Raw genomic sequence first — 16387 nt, forward strand, 5'->3', positions numbered from 1 at the left:
TTATAATATCAGTGCAATCTGCGGCGCAGCCTTGAGCTTGACCCGTGGAGTCCGCTGATAAACATGCCCACCCCGCGATTGTTAAGCGAGACAAGAACATCGGTCGCATCATATTTATCTATTTATATCGCAATCAAATTAAACATATGAGAGTCTGCCAGTGACCCGGTGTGTAAGGTCCCAGTGGTGAAGCGGTGCGCTCAGTTCACATTATTGCATCCAGGAATGTGTATCTATCATATTTATCTCATGGTAATAAAGACTAACTGCATTACATAGCAGGTGATTACTTAGATTCCATTTTCATTTACTTCCCGCCTGCTCGGCCAACTGCGTGACCTAACAATCGATATCTGCAGCCATGCTAATAATAAAAAAATCTGTTCTGGAATGACCTACATCTTCAGCGGAATAACAATGTCTCCCGGTTTCTTTCTGAGCTCAGCGTAAGCGTGCACGTCTCCCTCAACGCTTATTTACCTGCGTATTTGCCTTCCCATGGCACTCATAGTGTAGCCCGGAGGATGGAAAGATAAACGATTTGCGCTCCCTATCCTCTGAGGGGGGAATTTGGGGATGACACGGCTAAGCAAAGCGGTAATTGGTGCTATTAGAGTAGTAATGGAGTGTGAATTGAGCAGAGAAAAGAGTTTGACAGTTTCCAAGGTCAGGTGCAACACCATCTTCGAATTACCAAATGAATTAAGTGCGCAATTGCCCCTCTCGCCCGGTTTATCCTCACTTTCACATCCTAAAATAAAGTTTTGCATTATAACTACGCCGTTAATACTGGTGAGGGCTGACCCGTGTGGGAAAAGATCAGCCCACTCGTGTTGTGGGTTTGCAGTCTGTTGAAGGGGCTTTAGTGGAAAAGTTTGAGGAGAGGGAAGGCCAAACTGCTGCACGCTCTTGTTGGCAAACAAATAAACAGAAATGGCTTGTTGTTATAGCGAGGTCACCACGAGAGTTAAGAGTTAGAGACCGAATAAAAGAGGTAAATAGGTGAGAGCCAGAGCCGGCGTCCAAGCGAGAAGGGAGCTTGGGATTTTCTCAGCGAGTGCTCTTTGCCTTTGCCTTCAACTCTTACTCTCGTCCCTCCATCCCCCCCCCGCCTCCCCGCTGTGATCATCGTACTCTCAGGAGTCGCTTCAATCCCCCCACTTGAGTCTTTCAACTTCTCATATCCAGTACAAATTCTTTTTTTTTTTTTTTTACATTTTGCATGTAGCCATTAACCTTTGCTTTTACAAAAAGTTGAAGACCTTTTTTTTTGCTTCACAAATCTCAGCATGTGTCTGATTTAATATTCAATGTCAAGTTGACATTTTTAGGATCGCAATTGCAAAAATTGCACTTAGTGAGTGCAGAGCCCCGTCAAGACTTGAACAATTGAGAAAAGTGGAATATTATTTAATTATAGTTTTGGGTTTTCTTTGCCGGTCAGTAGCAGCGAAAAGTGAAACTAGTATTTTCTATTAGTTCTCCACACACAAAGTGAAATATTTGAAGCCTTTACTTGTTTCAGTTTGGGAGATCATGGTCCAAAGACACAAAAATGATAAATTGAGTGCCGACAAAAAGAGATCTGAAATACAGAAATGTTGTCCTTCTGAAAATTATTTTTGGAATCCTTTATAATAATGACTGCGCGACTTGGAGGTCATTAATTAAGCCGTTTTGATATTGGGCTTTGTATTGTATGTTTTTCACGCTTTCTGCTCCCTCATCTTCTTCTTGGGCAATAGCGAACATTTTCAATTGGTATTACTTTTAATTTGCTGGCCAATTAAGAATGGTTATTCCATGGTTGTTATAGTGAGTGTTGGTAGTTTAGGCTTGGCCTGCTGGAAAATAAAATCTTCGTCTTCAAAAAAAAACTCTTCTGCAGCAGGAAGCATGAAGTGTCATAAAAATATTTCATTTTCACTTTTTGAAACAAATTATTGAAATAAACAGACTTTCCCTCAATATTCTTCACCAATAGAAAAACACTATAATCTTTCCGCAAGACTTTTCATATTTATTTGGATTTTTCTGAGTCGGAGCAACAGTCACTGATGTGCATGTAGTGACCGTCATAGTGACCAAATAGTCTGTCTTAATGTTTTGAATGGCTTTGTACAAAATGTCCTTGGGAACACGTTGCTCACTCCATCAGTGGATCACAGCAGAGACGCGTCCAATCCGATGACGAGGCTAACTAATCTCATCTCTGCACTTAATTTCCTTCTGGGGGAAAAAAAACCCAAAAAACACTGCCGCCTTGCTCTCCATTCCACAAGGTTCTCATGGAATGAAAGTCTTGTGCAAATTACGTGACATTACATTTATCTCAGCCACGGTGTCTCTTATTCATGTTGACAAATCAATTTGGTTCCCCCCCTCTGTACTTATTTAACTCACCATTGCTTAAAATAAGTGAGGCCTAGCTGCATGCGGGCATTCCATTTGTCTTTTCTCTTTACAGACCTGTGGTAGACGCATAAATAACCAGCTTGTGATGCCAGCAGTTTCCCTCCAGTGAAATTCATATTTCCTGCAAGCTCTAATGTTATATCGTGCGATTAAACATGGATGGAGAGAGGCCAGGAAAAGCAGCCTCACTTTTAGAACGCTTCTTTCAAATGTTGCTAGCATTAGATTTAGCTACAACGCGGGTTTGACTGAACGTGATTTTTCTTGGTCTAATTGGTCCAACGTTTGACAGGGAACAGGTCGGGCAGCGCACATTTGTTTAGCCCGACACACTTGAGGAAGCTTCTCGATATTTATTCTTCTGTCATTACTGTCGAAACTAACGACTTGAAACAATACCAGCCAGCGTACCAACCATAAGTGTTTGTACAGCAAAAATAATTTGTTATAAACACTTACTGTACTTGTAGCAGCCTTGCCTGGCAGAAAGTTATTTCTTGCAGGAACAATGTTGACACTGTTTGGGAAATGTCGCAAATAATCCAAAGCTAACGTTTATCTTTGCAAGGTTTCCTGTCAGGAAGTGTATGCTGCGAGGATTTAGGGTAAATAAATGTACACAAAAAAAAAGACTGATTGGAACAACAAACTCAGCATCTCGTAGGCAAGTTAGACTACAGTTTGCACGTTTGGTGCGGCCGCTGCAGTCTCTCTCGCTTTTTTTCCCCTCCCATCTTAAGTGGAGTCGAGTTTCCGAGTGGGTCCTGTCAGTCTTAGACAAATACAATCTTGCGATAACCTTGACGCGCAGTGCCGACAAGCCAAGTCAGCTCCTTGCCTCGGCCTGCCCCCAAATTTGTTTGGAATTGTCAAATCGCCGGGAATTTTAATGCACCAGCTGAATGTCACAGGACCTCGAGAGTGTAGAATTCATTTAGGAACTGCTAACAGGATCCAGCTGGCGCTCCTCGCGTGGAGCAAGTGTGAAGGATCCATTTCCAACCGTCACAGTTTACACAAACGTGCTTCCGTATTGTATACGTTTTGCTGCCAGCCAGTCGGAATTGTGGAGAGTCATATGATGAATTCAGTTTTTTTTTTTGTTTTGTTTTGTTTTCCCTCCCCCCTCCTCGCCCTCTCTTCAGCACTGACCTAGCACAAGCCACAAGTCTATTTGATTGTCAGAATATGTACCTAATTCGTCTCGCTCCGTGCAGTAGCTGACCATATACGGCGTTAATGCAGCGCCGTGTGCGCCTCTGATGTTTTACTTGACCCCCCCCCGCACGTCGGTCGGAGTGATTTCCTTTTGTGTTGCACCGTGCGCGAATGTAACATTTCTGTGTGCGACCGTGTGAGGAATTTGTGTTATTTGCTGCGAACACAGCTCATAATGGAGCATTGAAATCAGAGCCGCCCTCCAGGCTTCTGCACACGGCATGCTCCGCCCGCCTCCGATGATTACACCTCTGCCTCCAGGGCCCCAACCACCATGCACTGACAAGAATGCCATTGATCCACCCGAAAAGAATCAAATAAATTAATTTGGTCTACTCGCAGCTGTAAATTGGTCCCAGTCTTTTGATGTCATTCAACTAAAAGACTCCAGAAAAAAGGAGGCGTAATGTTCTGGAAAACTGATTTGTCTTTTTTGTTTTTCTTTTTTGCTCAGCAGTGCGCCACATGTCAGTGTTTGAGTTAAATGTTAGGTGTTTTGTGTGGGTGGAATTCATCTTTCCACACTTCCATGTACGCACATGAAATTTTTTTTCTTCTTTTCTGCACCTTTGAGTGCTGTTTTTTTTCTTCTCGATATTAGCTCAAAGCACTGGAGACACCGTCACATGTCCTCATGGTCAATTATACAATACAATACAATGCAACTTTATTTATATACGCTAAATTAGCGGGAAATTAGAACACAAATTGAAACACAAACAATAGATACCAGCAAAACAGCAACAGTCTCATGTTGAGCCGAAAGCTAAAGAATAAAAATGTGTCTTCAAACGGGTTTTAAAAGTGGACGGAGAGGGGGCTTGCCTAACATTTAATGGGAGGTCATTCCATTGGGAAGGACCGGCAACAGAAAAGGCACAACCCCCCCTGAGGCGCTGCATAGTCCTCTGCACCTCCAGCAGCATTTGGTACCCAGACCTGAGGAAGTGGGCGGGTGTGTAGGGGTGGAGGAGCTTGAAGATGTACACTGGGGTGAGGCCATTTAAAGATTTGAAGAACAGAAGTATCATAAAGCGAACTCTAAAGTGCACTGGCAGCCTTTGAAGAGAGGCCAAGATTGGGCGTATGTGATCCGTCTTCCAAGCTCCAGTTTAAAGACGAGCATCAGCATCTTGCACCAGTTGGAGGCACTTGAGGGAAGACTGGCTGACTCCAAAGTAAAGTGCATTACAGTAATCTAGCCTAGATGTAACAAGCGCATGGATTACTGTTGGGAAAGAAAGGGCTTCACTTTAGCCAGCTGCCCAAGATGAAAGAAGCTGGACTAATTTAAAATCACTGTCCAGTTTAAAACCCAAGTTTGAGACTGTTGGCTTTAGATAAGATGCCAGATGTCATTATAAGAAAGGCTAATGTAGCATTGAAGACTCTTTTGGTTCCCACAAAAGCTGACATATGTCCACTCACAGCGACACAGATTCAGGTGAGTTTGGTTGATTTTCCGCATTGAGTGCAGGCCAAGCTTTTAAATTGTCACTCCTCAAATCGACACAGTTTGTTTTATATGTCTCAAGGCGTGTGTTAAAGAAATATATCAAACTATATCACAGCATCTGAAAAATTGTCTTCTCATAAAAAGTCTCGGTTCTAAATTGGACCTCAGTGATGAAAGAAAGTTCACTTTGCTCCGAACAGGAATCACTGTGCTTTGTGTCTCCCAAGGTCACATGACAGATTTTCATTTTGAACAGTTTTAGATCTGTACCATCCTATCGCATGCGGTTTGTTGCACTAAAAAAAAGTCTGTTTTGTAATTCCACCATCAGATGGTGATTGGGCAATCATTTCATTTGCATTTATTCAAGAGAGAATCGGATTAGCATGTAGATCTAAAGCGTAATTCTTGCGCAGTGTAACGTGCAAGTCTTTTAGTCGAAACATCATTTAGTGCAATTAAACAATTTCACCTCTTTTTATAAACTAAAACTTGCTGCTATGCTAAGCTTGAGGGCTTCCATTCTTTACAAGCCGTCATTTTTCCTTTTTCTCTCCTTTTATTTTACATTTTCATGCCTGCTTCTTTTATGACTTTTTATAACTCTGTTCTGGCTAATCCTGCTAGCGTGTACGATAAATCAATAGGTCCTCTCCAATTGTGATTCCAAAATATTGCAATATAACTGTGAGAATTGATGCCAAGTTACAGCAGCCAGCAAAACATCACAGAGGGGAAGATGCCGTTGAATCTGGCAACCATGAATGCTTCACCACATTCTGTATGATGAAAAATACAAACACACCATCGGAAGAAATGTGATTGGTCTGACATTCAATTTACGAGTGTCCAAACTAAATTATTTGCATCAAGTGTCAGTCTGATGCTTCAATGTTGAAAGTCTAAAGTCGGATTGCATTTGAGTTTGTTTTCCCTCCACCAGACTTTTGTGGCTATCCTGGGAACATTTGGAGCCTTCAGTGTCTGATGATGTATCACTTTGGGGATTTTGATCTCATTCGGCCTCAGCGGAATGTTTTCTTTCGAAATGTTTTCGCAGCTTGCACCCTACCTATTTTTTTTCCGATATCATCTTCTTTCCCTCGGCTGTCCGGTCCGCGTCTTCTTCTGCACTTCTTTTGCTTGTCGACTTTCGCTCCTCTGTTCTCTCTCATTCTTTTAACACTCTCCCTCACCTATACACCCCTCGTTTTCCGCTACTTCATTAAAGTGAAAACAAATAGGTAGCCCCGGTTGGGAAACAGAAGGGAGCAAACTCGCATGAACGTGGACTAGTAAAATAATGACACTGACTCGTGCCGGGATCATCGGGGACAATCCTATGAGTTGTCACCTTAATGGGGATGATGAAAGAGGCAGATAAAAAGTCAAATGAGGTGGCAAGAGAGTACATTGAAGTCAACGGAAATGATGGGAGTGTGAGCTGACTCTCCCACCCCTGAGTGTTTTGCGTAAGCACTTTGGAAGTATGCTGCCATTACCTGAACGGAGGCGGAGCAGTGTTTTGGGATCAGGTATGAGCATATCTGCCCTCCTTTTGGTTCCCAGATGGGGAAAGCAGACAGACCTTGTTAAAAGAGCAGACATCCCAATCAATATGGTTGTTCCAGTGGAGCATCCAGCTGCCAGGGACTCCACACAGTTAGGCACGGCATAGCAATTTGCAGACATAAACAAGGACCTAATTGTTCGGGGCCTGGAGGTTTGTAGTGAGGAAAACAAAGATGAAGCATTGGGAAGAGTTAGAAGCCATTTCAACTCTCGTTTAGGAAATGGGAGTTGGGCGAAACTTTCTTTGATGAGTGTTGTTATTGTGAACGGCAGGGGCGCCGAGTATTAGGCTTGTGAAACGAAGGGAATTAGAGCAAAGGTAGTGAATTTGGAAAATGGGCTTTGCTTTTCTATTTTCAACAGACTTAGTTTTTTTCTTTTTTCACAGGCTTCACAGTTTGACGCGATCATTTGCCATTTATGATTTTCACCGTAATCTTTTGAGTTTCATCCCTCACAGAGGAGCTGTATTGATTGTCGGTCTTAACTGAAGCCTGCTCCTGATCATCCAGTCATCTTGTTTCTAAAGGGCAAGCGCGAAGAGGCTGAAATAAAGTGAGACGGGGGTTCACAGGGAATCTCAGAATTGCCCTTCAACAAATAACGTCCAGAACCTCTCGACGTCCACTGCATTTCTCCTTTAGCTTACGCGAGGACATTCAAGGTTGTCGGGATGTTGCCTTCTGCTCTCATCATTTATTCATTCAATTAAGCTTTTTCCTTCTCACGCACCTCATTTTCTTCTTCATCCATCGCTGTATACTCATCTCCACAGAGGTGCACATAATCTCATGGAGTCATGGCCAGAAAGGAGACACGGCTCAGTGTGGTCAGGATCCTTGCCAATCTCCATTTGGTCCTGGACAATAACTGAAGTTTGCCTTGTTTCAGACAAGAGGCAGCAGGCAAGCGTAGACTACCAATGGCGTGTCCTACTGCGTTGGTGATGAATTAGCTTTTTAATGCTGATGGCCATACCAGTCCCCCTCTGGAAACAGTGTCCGTACATATTTCATACATCCAGGGGGGCTTGGAGAAACTTTTCAGGCAAGCAACTTGTCAGCCTTCGTTTGATTCCTTGCATTATGTAGAGCGGCAAAAAAAGATGTGCGCTATAAAAAGAGAAAGAAAAAAGTTAGAATATAACCCGTGACTACTCAGCTAACATTTGCAAATGGGAACAGTTTAACAAAAGCGGAGTCGGAGCATAAGTGGAAAAGCATGACTTGAGCTTCTTTATTTATTTTTTTTTCATTTGATCATCTCGCATTCATCAGGAAGACTCATCAAAATATTGACACAATAATGATTGCAGCCCACCTTGTTTTAACTTTGACTGGTCCAATCTAATCAGAGCTCTCCTCCCTCTAAAGAGACACCATGAATTTTTTATCATGGCGTCTCTTTGTAAGGCGAGGGTCGATTTGTCCTTGTTCTTTATTTACTCCGGAGAACGAGCCTTTCCTTTGAGCTCCAAATTAAACAGTAGCTCTGTTGCGATTGTCTTTAAGAAATTCCATTTTGTGTCCAACCTCATTAAACTTCCATAGAAATTTGCTCCTGGATCACTTTTTACCTTCATCTTTGTTTGCGACATTCAACAGACTGGTTATGATCTCGTGTGTCAGACCAAAAAACAACACGCCACCACACCTTCCTGCGTCTTTGATTTTGATGTTGCTGTCCACGTCCATCTTATACGCTCCGTTGTACTTTTTTATAGCATAATCTTGAGCCCCAAGTTTTGTTATGAAATGTTGAACCCAGTTGAAACAAGTCTTGGTCAAAACAAACTCAAAGTCAACTTGGACAAGCATAAATAGGATCTGACAGCAATCAGATGCTTGCTTTTGCTTAATAGAAGCCAAATGGATTTATCGCGACCTCTTCTTTGTCATACATGACATCATGCACGCACATGTGAAAAGGTATTTTTCATGATTTATGCAAGCATTTTGTGTGTGTTAAATGAGCGATTTAGTGCCCTTTGTGTCTTGGAATATTTTTAAATACAGACAATTTTTTTTTTGTTTTTTTGACTTCACACCAAATGCTGGCAGTGATGTCTTCACACATCTATTTGTTTGCTGGAAGCTGTGTCGCTGTGGGAACGCAAAAGTCTTTATTGGGTTCCGTGTGAAAGACACAGACAAAATAATGCAGCAACTATGTGCAAGACAACAGTTGTAATTCTCTAGAGTTTTTTTTTAAGAAGCCCAACTTAATAAGGGAGTACCACATTCCTTTTGTCACCGTTGTCACATGAAACAGAGTCGCGGTTTTACAAACTCGTGCTCCTGAATATCTTTCTTCCACCCGTTTGTTGCTGCTTTGTGCTTCAGCTGCTGTCTGATATTGTGCAGGGCTTTGGTTGTGAGTGGTCCCAGATCCTGCTTGTCCCAAGCGCCACCTCACCTGCTTTTTAACACCACATTCACAGCCATTTTTCAGAGGCTCGCTCAGCCTTCCGAGTCAAAATCTGAATCAAATCAAAAGTTTTGGCTTTTCCAAACAGCCCCCTCACCAACACACTAATAGTTAAAGTATCCAACTGCTTGAAGCTCTGGCAACATTTTGGTCCATCTCTTTAAATGCTTTTCCATCTGCCCCCTCTTCCCTTATCTTAAATAAAGAACTATCTTTTCATTTGTCCAGTCACTGATTTGGAAAGTCTTCAACTGGGGCTTTTTCACTTAGCCGTCCACAGAAAGCTATAAATCTAACCCGTTTAAAGGCAGACAGGCAACAAAGATCTGATGCACAATCTGCTCCCTAAAGCGGCTTCTTAAACATTTACCCCCAATGCATTTACTGGTTGACTAATGCACTCTCTGCATTGAAGTAGGCGGAAGCCAGAGGGTATTTGTCTCTCTTTATTTGCTCATGGCTAGCAATAGCTGCCAGGTGGCCCAGCGAGATCAACTGAAACAAATACAAGTATGATGAATGATGAAATAAGAACAGTATTACTTTGGCATTAGGTGCCGCTGCTGACACTTTGCTTATTGGCTGTCACGATGACATCACCCGTCGAGCAGTCGGTCTTTGCACTTCATTTCAGATACCTCACTTTTCACAATAATGCAGTCGAGACTAAACGGTTGTGTTTATGCATGCTAGTTTTCAAATAAAGCCAATATTTTATTATCTTTGAGGCTATTCTCAGCACAATGAAATATCTTCCACAATGGGGAGCCTAATTGAAAACAGAATGCATTCAGTAAAAGCAGCAGCCTTGACACCGAAGGTAGCATTCAAACTGCGATGCTCGCATGTGGTCTCAGCTTGAGCGTGACCTTTTAACCTGCCACAGAAACCAGTGATGGCTGTAATTTCCGTACAGAACCAAGTGGCCCTGAGTACTTAGAATATGTAAAAGAGGCCATCTTCTCTATTGCTGCAGGGGAAAATGTGCTCCACTAACAAGATTCAACCAATAAAAAAACGATTTTGCAATAATAGAGTTGAAGTACAACAACTGCACAGCTGTTTCTACTATAAGGGTTTATTTTTTTGTCCTCACAGTCAAATAAGCATTTAAAATGTCTCAATTTGTGCTTGTGAAATGTTTCTATTTAGATCCATGTCGTGTGGTACACCACAGCATTGTGTAACATTATAAAGTATGCGTTTGCCGTGAAAAGTATTCTGTGACTACTGTTCAACACAAATGCATAGATAAATACAAAACGGATTGGAAATTGGAAAAGCGCTTTTCAGGTCTTTGGTGAATGTAGAATTTGTAATTTTGCTATTTCCTACACCTTCATTCCATTTTACAGCATTTTAGCGTTTTTGCTAAATGTAGATTTCATGTGGTGATGGAGTGCATCTCCATAGGGCAGAGTCTTAAAAGAATGACGAGATTGCAAGGGAAGAGATTGCTTATAGCGAGAGGTCATATCAGAAAGGAGACGTCCATCACCTTGAAAGAAGATGGAGGTGCGCTTTTCGCCCACCAGGCCTTGACACGTCTTTTTGTTCCACCCCTCTCTCGCCGTCTTGTAAACTCTGACAGCATCACATTACCCATCAGTACGCATTACGCCGCACTCAGATCTACGTGCTGCATCTTTGAAGTTAAAATGAGGGAAAATATCATAAGTATAGGCCTCGCTCCAGATAGCTGTGGCTATGCTCCCAGATGCCTGAGTAAGGATCTGCTGTATCATGTGTCTTTCCTTCAGACTTGGCAGCAGCTTTTCAAGGACTGTACAGTACGGGATCAGGGGGAAAAAAATCCCTGTCAGAGACATGCACCAGAGATCCCTATTACTTTGGTTTTTGGCTTAAAGTTTCCAAGCAGCAAAATATCACTGAGAGCACTTTTGCCCTGTAACAAAATAAAAAGGAATCAGCTGAGTCATCGTTTTCTAAACAAGTCCATGCAATGAGACGCCAGCCTCGGCCTCACATAACAATCAGTATTTTCTTTTAGTATTTTATTTTTTAACAGCCTTCACATCTGAACGAGATTAGCTTTGGACGGCGAAATAACCAAGCATCACATCTTATTCTGCCCACCCGTAAGCCATTTATTAAGATTCAGCCTTTTAACGTTTCATGTGGCTTAAGATAGTTCTTTCCTTCTTTTTTGTTAGGCAGTTGTGTTAATGTTTGATCGTTTATTACACATTATGGAAGTGTGTGGTCCTACATGGCCTTCCAGTAGTACTGTTGTAAAATTATGGTGCCGCCCCCAAGATTGAAGTTCATATATAGGCTGTATTCGGGTGTAACGATGCGCAAAATGTATGATTTTGCTCAATTCAATACCGAATATTGTTTTTGCTACATTTCTTTGAACAATATTTGCAATGTAAAATGGACGGAAAAAGTCAATTATTAGCAATACCTATTGGAAATGAAATATGCAAATTAATGAGTGAATGATTTATTTCAAGTATGTGAAAATGAAAGAAATGAACAACTAAACAGAGAATTAAAATTAAGATATTAAAAAATGCAATTTAAAATACAAATCGGAAAGGAGTAATAAGACGTAAAGCATCTTTACTCCTAACCCATCCTCGTCACCCTTTATACTTTTTTAAAATAATAAAATAGCCTACTATGTTAGTATAATGATAACTTTAAAAATAATAATAATTGTTAAAGGATATATTTTTCCTTTTTCCTCGATAGACCCATGCTAAGTTGACAATGTAAGTTGTGTGTATAAATGGAACGCTATATACACATATATATACATATATATATATATATATATATATATATATATATTACAAAAAAATCCATAATTATTTGCAATGAATCACTTTTTTTGTGATGCTTGTAACAGATATTTGCTTGAACAATATCTTGGAATTGATGCAAAATCACCAAATATGAAGTATATTTAATTCAAAGACTTTTCTAATAGTTTTCTTTGATTCTTGAATGCGTTCTAAACAGATTCATCTTTACAGGATTTTTTTTAGTTACTTTTTCAAACTGCCCACAAGTACCACACTGCAGCAGTGTTGGTTCGCAAGGCCCAGTGGTAACTTGAGCACTGTGTTTTGCTCTGAGATGATGTGCTAAAGATGTACAGCTAATTTGTTACAACATTTGCAAAGAATGCTAATTATTTTTTAAGTAAATCAAACTGAGTTAACTGAGTTAAAATATTTATCTGAGTTAAAAAAAATTATAATCTCCAGAGTTAACGCTTTAATTTTGGCAGCCATAATATATATACAAAAATCAGAAGCTATGGCATGCGTGGCATTATATTGTTAGATTTGTGTTTTGAGCGCCATTGCACTTGGATCAACATTTAACGTCTCTGTAAGCAGCAATTAGTGAACGCATTCTGAGTTTTGATTGGGAGGCGTTACGTGGGAGTCTTGTTTGCAATGAACATTAATGAATGTTATGGCCTCCCATCAGTTTGACATGTCTATTCTTCAGATGTGTTTGAATTGTAATTAAGCCGTGATTAACAAGCCGGGGAGGGTTTTCAGGACTGTTTTTTGTATCATATCTTATGACTGCAATCAGGGCGTTGTCATGTGAGCTGCTAATGAGGCTCAGCCAATTGTCATAATAAACGAAACCTCTTTGGCTGCAGTTAAGCATCAGCCTTACGCCTCACTTGTGTTTCTTTTTCCATCTCTCCATTACTGCGGCATAATAAAGACAGTTGCTTTATTTGATTAATGGGATCCAAGTGGCTCCACATCAATGGCAAGCTCAGTCAAAATTCAAGACATCCAAACCCGTGTCCAAAAGTTGGAAAAAAAATCTTTAATTATTCTTTGTTGAAATGTACTTATTCTGTCTTTTTTTTCTCTCCAGTGTTTCCCACACGAATGACACATGATAAATGACATCTTGTGTCTTGAAAATCAATAAGGTTCTGCTTCTAATAAAAGTTGGACCATCAGCGCAAAGCCGACATTTGACCTGAGCAACCTCGCCGATCGCGGTGTAACACTCTGAGTCAGTAGGAATTGGGATGAAAAGGGTTTCAAATCATAAAGCAGAATGGATAGCTTTTGACAACCTCCTTCATTGTCTCAAATGTGGTTTCAAATCAACACTTTTTGTTCATTAAGACAAAGCGAGATTGTCTTAGGTCAGCAGCATGTGTCCTAACATGTACCTCTAATCAACTCCGACTCCTGACGCCGCTGACAAAACCACGCCCCTGAAAGGCATACATCCAACACATGAATACACTTAAGTCCTACAAAGTAAAAATTCTTTAGTTCAGTGCATTTTACATTTTGATCATCTTTTGTACAATGGTGAAGTGGTGCACTCTACTGAATGACAATAATTTGTAATCAAGACATCTTTGTGTTGTCAAGATTTTTTTTTTTTTTTAATCAGCTCTCCAATCTCATTACGTTGCGCCAGTCTACCAAATTAACTGTTCAGGGACTGCAAGTTCGCAACAATTGCAACAGAATTGGGGGCGGGTGGTGGGAAGTCATTTCAATTTAAATGCAAACCAAGAAGAAGGCAATAATGAACTTGCATCACTACCAAGCTGCATTTGAATGTCATCGCTTATCACTGCTCGTTGTTTAACTTGAGGCGTCGCTCTGTTTGCAGGTGAACGAGGAGACAGTGGAGAGGCTGGTGGTCCAGTACCCGCACATTGTATTCAGCACAGTAATGCAGGACTGCAAGAGAACCCTGGAGAGAGCTTATCAGATGGGCTGGAGCCCAAGTGCTTCCAACGCCTTGTAGCTGTGGCTGGATTATGCACATATGTGTAATCACACACACTCACGCAGACACACACACACACACTTTGAACAAAAGAGCCATTTTTGTCCCAAACATTGACACACGTGAACCATATTTCCAGCTCAGTTCTATTTGATTTTCATTTATTGTTCAAACATGCATGTGGACACACACACACACACACCCACACACACACACTATGAACGCTTCCATTGATCAATTCATTAACTGAATGAAACTTACTGCGTACCATCATTTTCAAGTCAAAAAGCAACAAGCAGTTAAGTCAGTCAAGTTTCATGGGATTGCTCACCGGGCTCAAAGATTTCCAAACCTCGTACTTTCAAATCGGGCGGAGCGGAAGCGAAGATGAACGATAAAGATGGCGGTTTAGAAAAGAACTATTATCCCGCCGAGTGGAGTCTAGCGACATGTTGACTTCCTCCGAGGCGACGCCCACTGCAGACGACGACCACTACAATAACAAGGTCCTCCTCCGGCTCGGAGCTGCTGAGACTTCAGCGCTCGCTTGAGGATTTTTGACAAATCTGTGATGTTTATCTTGACTTTCTTGCTCGTGCAGTTTCGTGTGAAGGGATTTGTGGATTTCTGTGTGTTTAGATGGTTGTCGAGGCTACATGTAAACGTTGTCCTGGTTCGGCACACGCGAGCTCGGCTTGTGGCCCAATCGTCCTTCCCTCCTCGGCGATTGAATAGCAGGAAACCGCATTGATTATTTCTCCAAAAGTGCATGATTAAATCGAGATTGGCATCTGACAGCGTGACTGTCTGAAAATGATCTCAAATTGGACTGAACGTCTCTGCATGACGTGGGAACAATACTTTTGTTTTATTCACATGAGTTGAAAAGAAAGCACGATAAAAGTATTATAGTCTCATATTTTAGGATCACAGTGGAACCTCTCAATTCAAACACAGTCCATCGCATGACGAAGTTTGGACTTGAAGTCCAAAGACAAAAGGAAATTGAATCAATCTGTTGCTGGATGCGACTGACTGTACGTTTTTAAAGCAGTTATGAACCTGTTAACAGCAGTGATGGCCACGATAATCAATTCATGGTTAAGTTCTCTGGGTTGCGGAATTGATTTTCGATGACTTGCGGTTTGAAGTGACTGAAGCAAAACGGAGCGCACTACTCGTCTGCAACCAGCAGAGGCGCTGTCTCCACAGTTTTGCTCTCTCACAAAAAGGACAGCACATTTTTGTATGTCAGAGTTAGGCAAGGATAATTCCATTTTCAAAATCAAAACATTTCCTAGGAATGCAAAATGCATAAATGTCCTCTCCCCCCCCGTATTCTATTGTGGCGTCTTGTATGTTGGCGTTCTAAAAATGTCGGCCTAATAATGAATTGTTGGACTTCAGAGGTTTCACTATATTCAACAAAAGCTCCATGAAGAAAATGCCTTAACTAAAATTAAGTCAGTTGACCCATAAATTGTTGAAAGAACATTTATCCTTCCCTCAAATATCATATTGCCCCCATTGTATGACCTGCTATATTCATATATGCGAGATTTACTTATTAGTGTTATATTGATTTTGAGCATATACTTGTATCATTAACTATGTAGCAATTCAATAAGCGATTTCCTCGTAGCGATAGCAAACATAAAGTTGCTAGTGGAGAGTGGATTACTGTTCATCAAACAATTGCAGTGTGGAGTGGAACGTGCACACAAGCAGGGTATTTTTCTACGGCGCGAACCAGCATTGGTCTCGGTCGCCTCACCAACGAGTCATCCAGCTAGCAACAACAGCTTCTTTTTTTTTTTTTTTTTTTTTCAGAGTATAATAATGTACAGTACAATGTAGTTTGAATACAGCAACACTTTGTACAGCATAAGAAGATTTCACACAACTACAAAGTCGATTTTCCCCTTGTCAGGATTTGTAGACAAAGCAGTCGCAGAGCTGCTCCTTGTCTCTTGTTTTTTTTTTTGTAATCTTCAACCACACTTTCTCCTTCGCTAGATGTTGACATACTTGATTCTTGATTTGTTAAGGCAAGCGTAAATGACTGGATTTGCATAAAGATGAATAAAGCACTACAACTTCAAGCACCCCCACCCATTCGTGTTCTTTCTTTTAAATGTGTGAAATTGAAGTGGCGCCGAATCTACATCTAGAACAGCAGGAAAATCTTTTTCCTCTCATTTTTTCCACACAAGTGGCGACAGCTCTTGGCCGAATGCAGCCTTCCCTTGACTCGTTACTTCAATTATATTGTTCTACCATAACGAGCATGATGGGCGACATGGTAACATTAGGATTCAGTGAGCACGTGCAAGTTAGCGGATAAAATGTAAATGAGGACGCCAACATGTTGCCCGTCACATCCAAAGGTCACTCAATGCACAAATGCAACGCGACAAAGTTCCTTTTTTTTTTCTACACAAACATCGGACCTTTTTTTGTGTGTTGTGTGCCTTGACATCATTCCTCTTACCCATTTGAAAAACGTACAATGTGTACAAATCTCAATCATTTTGCTTCAAATGG

General features: G+C 41.1%; 1 protein-coding gene across 1 annotated transcript in view; it reads left to right on the top strand.

Annotated features, from left to right (window-relative positions):
* The window catches only part of fbxl17 (F-box and leucine-rich repeat protein 17), a 195785-nt gene extending 179840 nt beyond the window's left edge, over positions 1-15945 (top strand). Inside the window, exon 11 of the mRNA XM_088294816.1 lies at positions 13724-15945. Within this exon, the coding sequence (XP_088150942.1) occupies positions 13724-13861 (138 nt within the window). The 3' untranslated portion in view covers positions 13862-15945. The remainder of the gene's footprint in view (positions 1-13723) is intronic.
* Positions 15946-16387: the final 442 nt, after the last annotated feature.

This window comes from Idiotropiscis lumnitzeri, chromosome 1 (assembly GCF_059441095.1).
Source record: "Idiotropiscis lumnitzeri isolate Australia: NSW breed Sydney's pygmy pipehorse chromosome 1, RoL_Ilum_1.0, whole genome shotgun sequence".
In the NCBI taxonomy this organism is placed as follows: Eukaryota; Metazoa; Chordata; class Actinopteri; order Syngnathiformes; family Syngnathidae; genus Idiotropiscis; species Idiotropiscis lumnitzeri.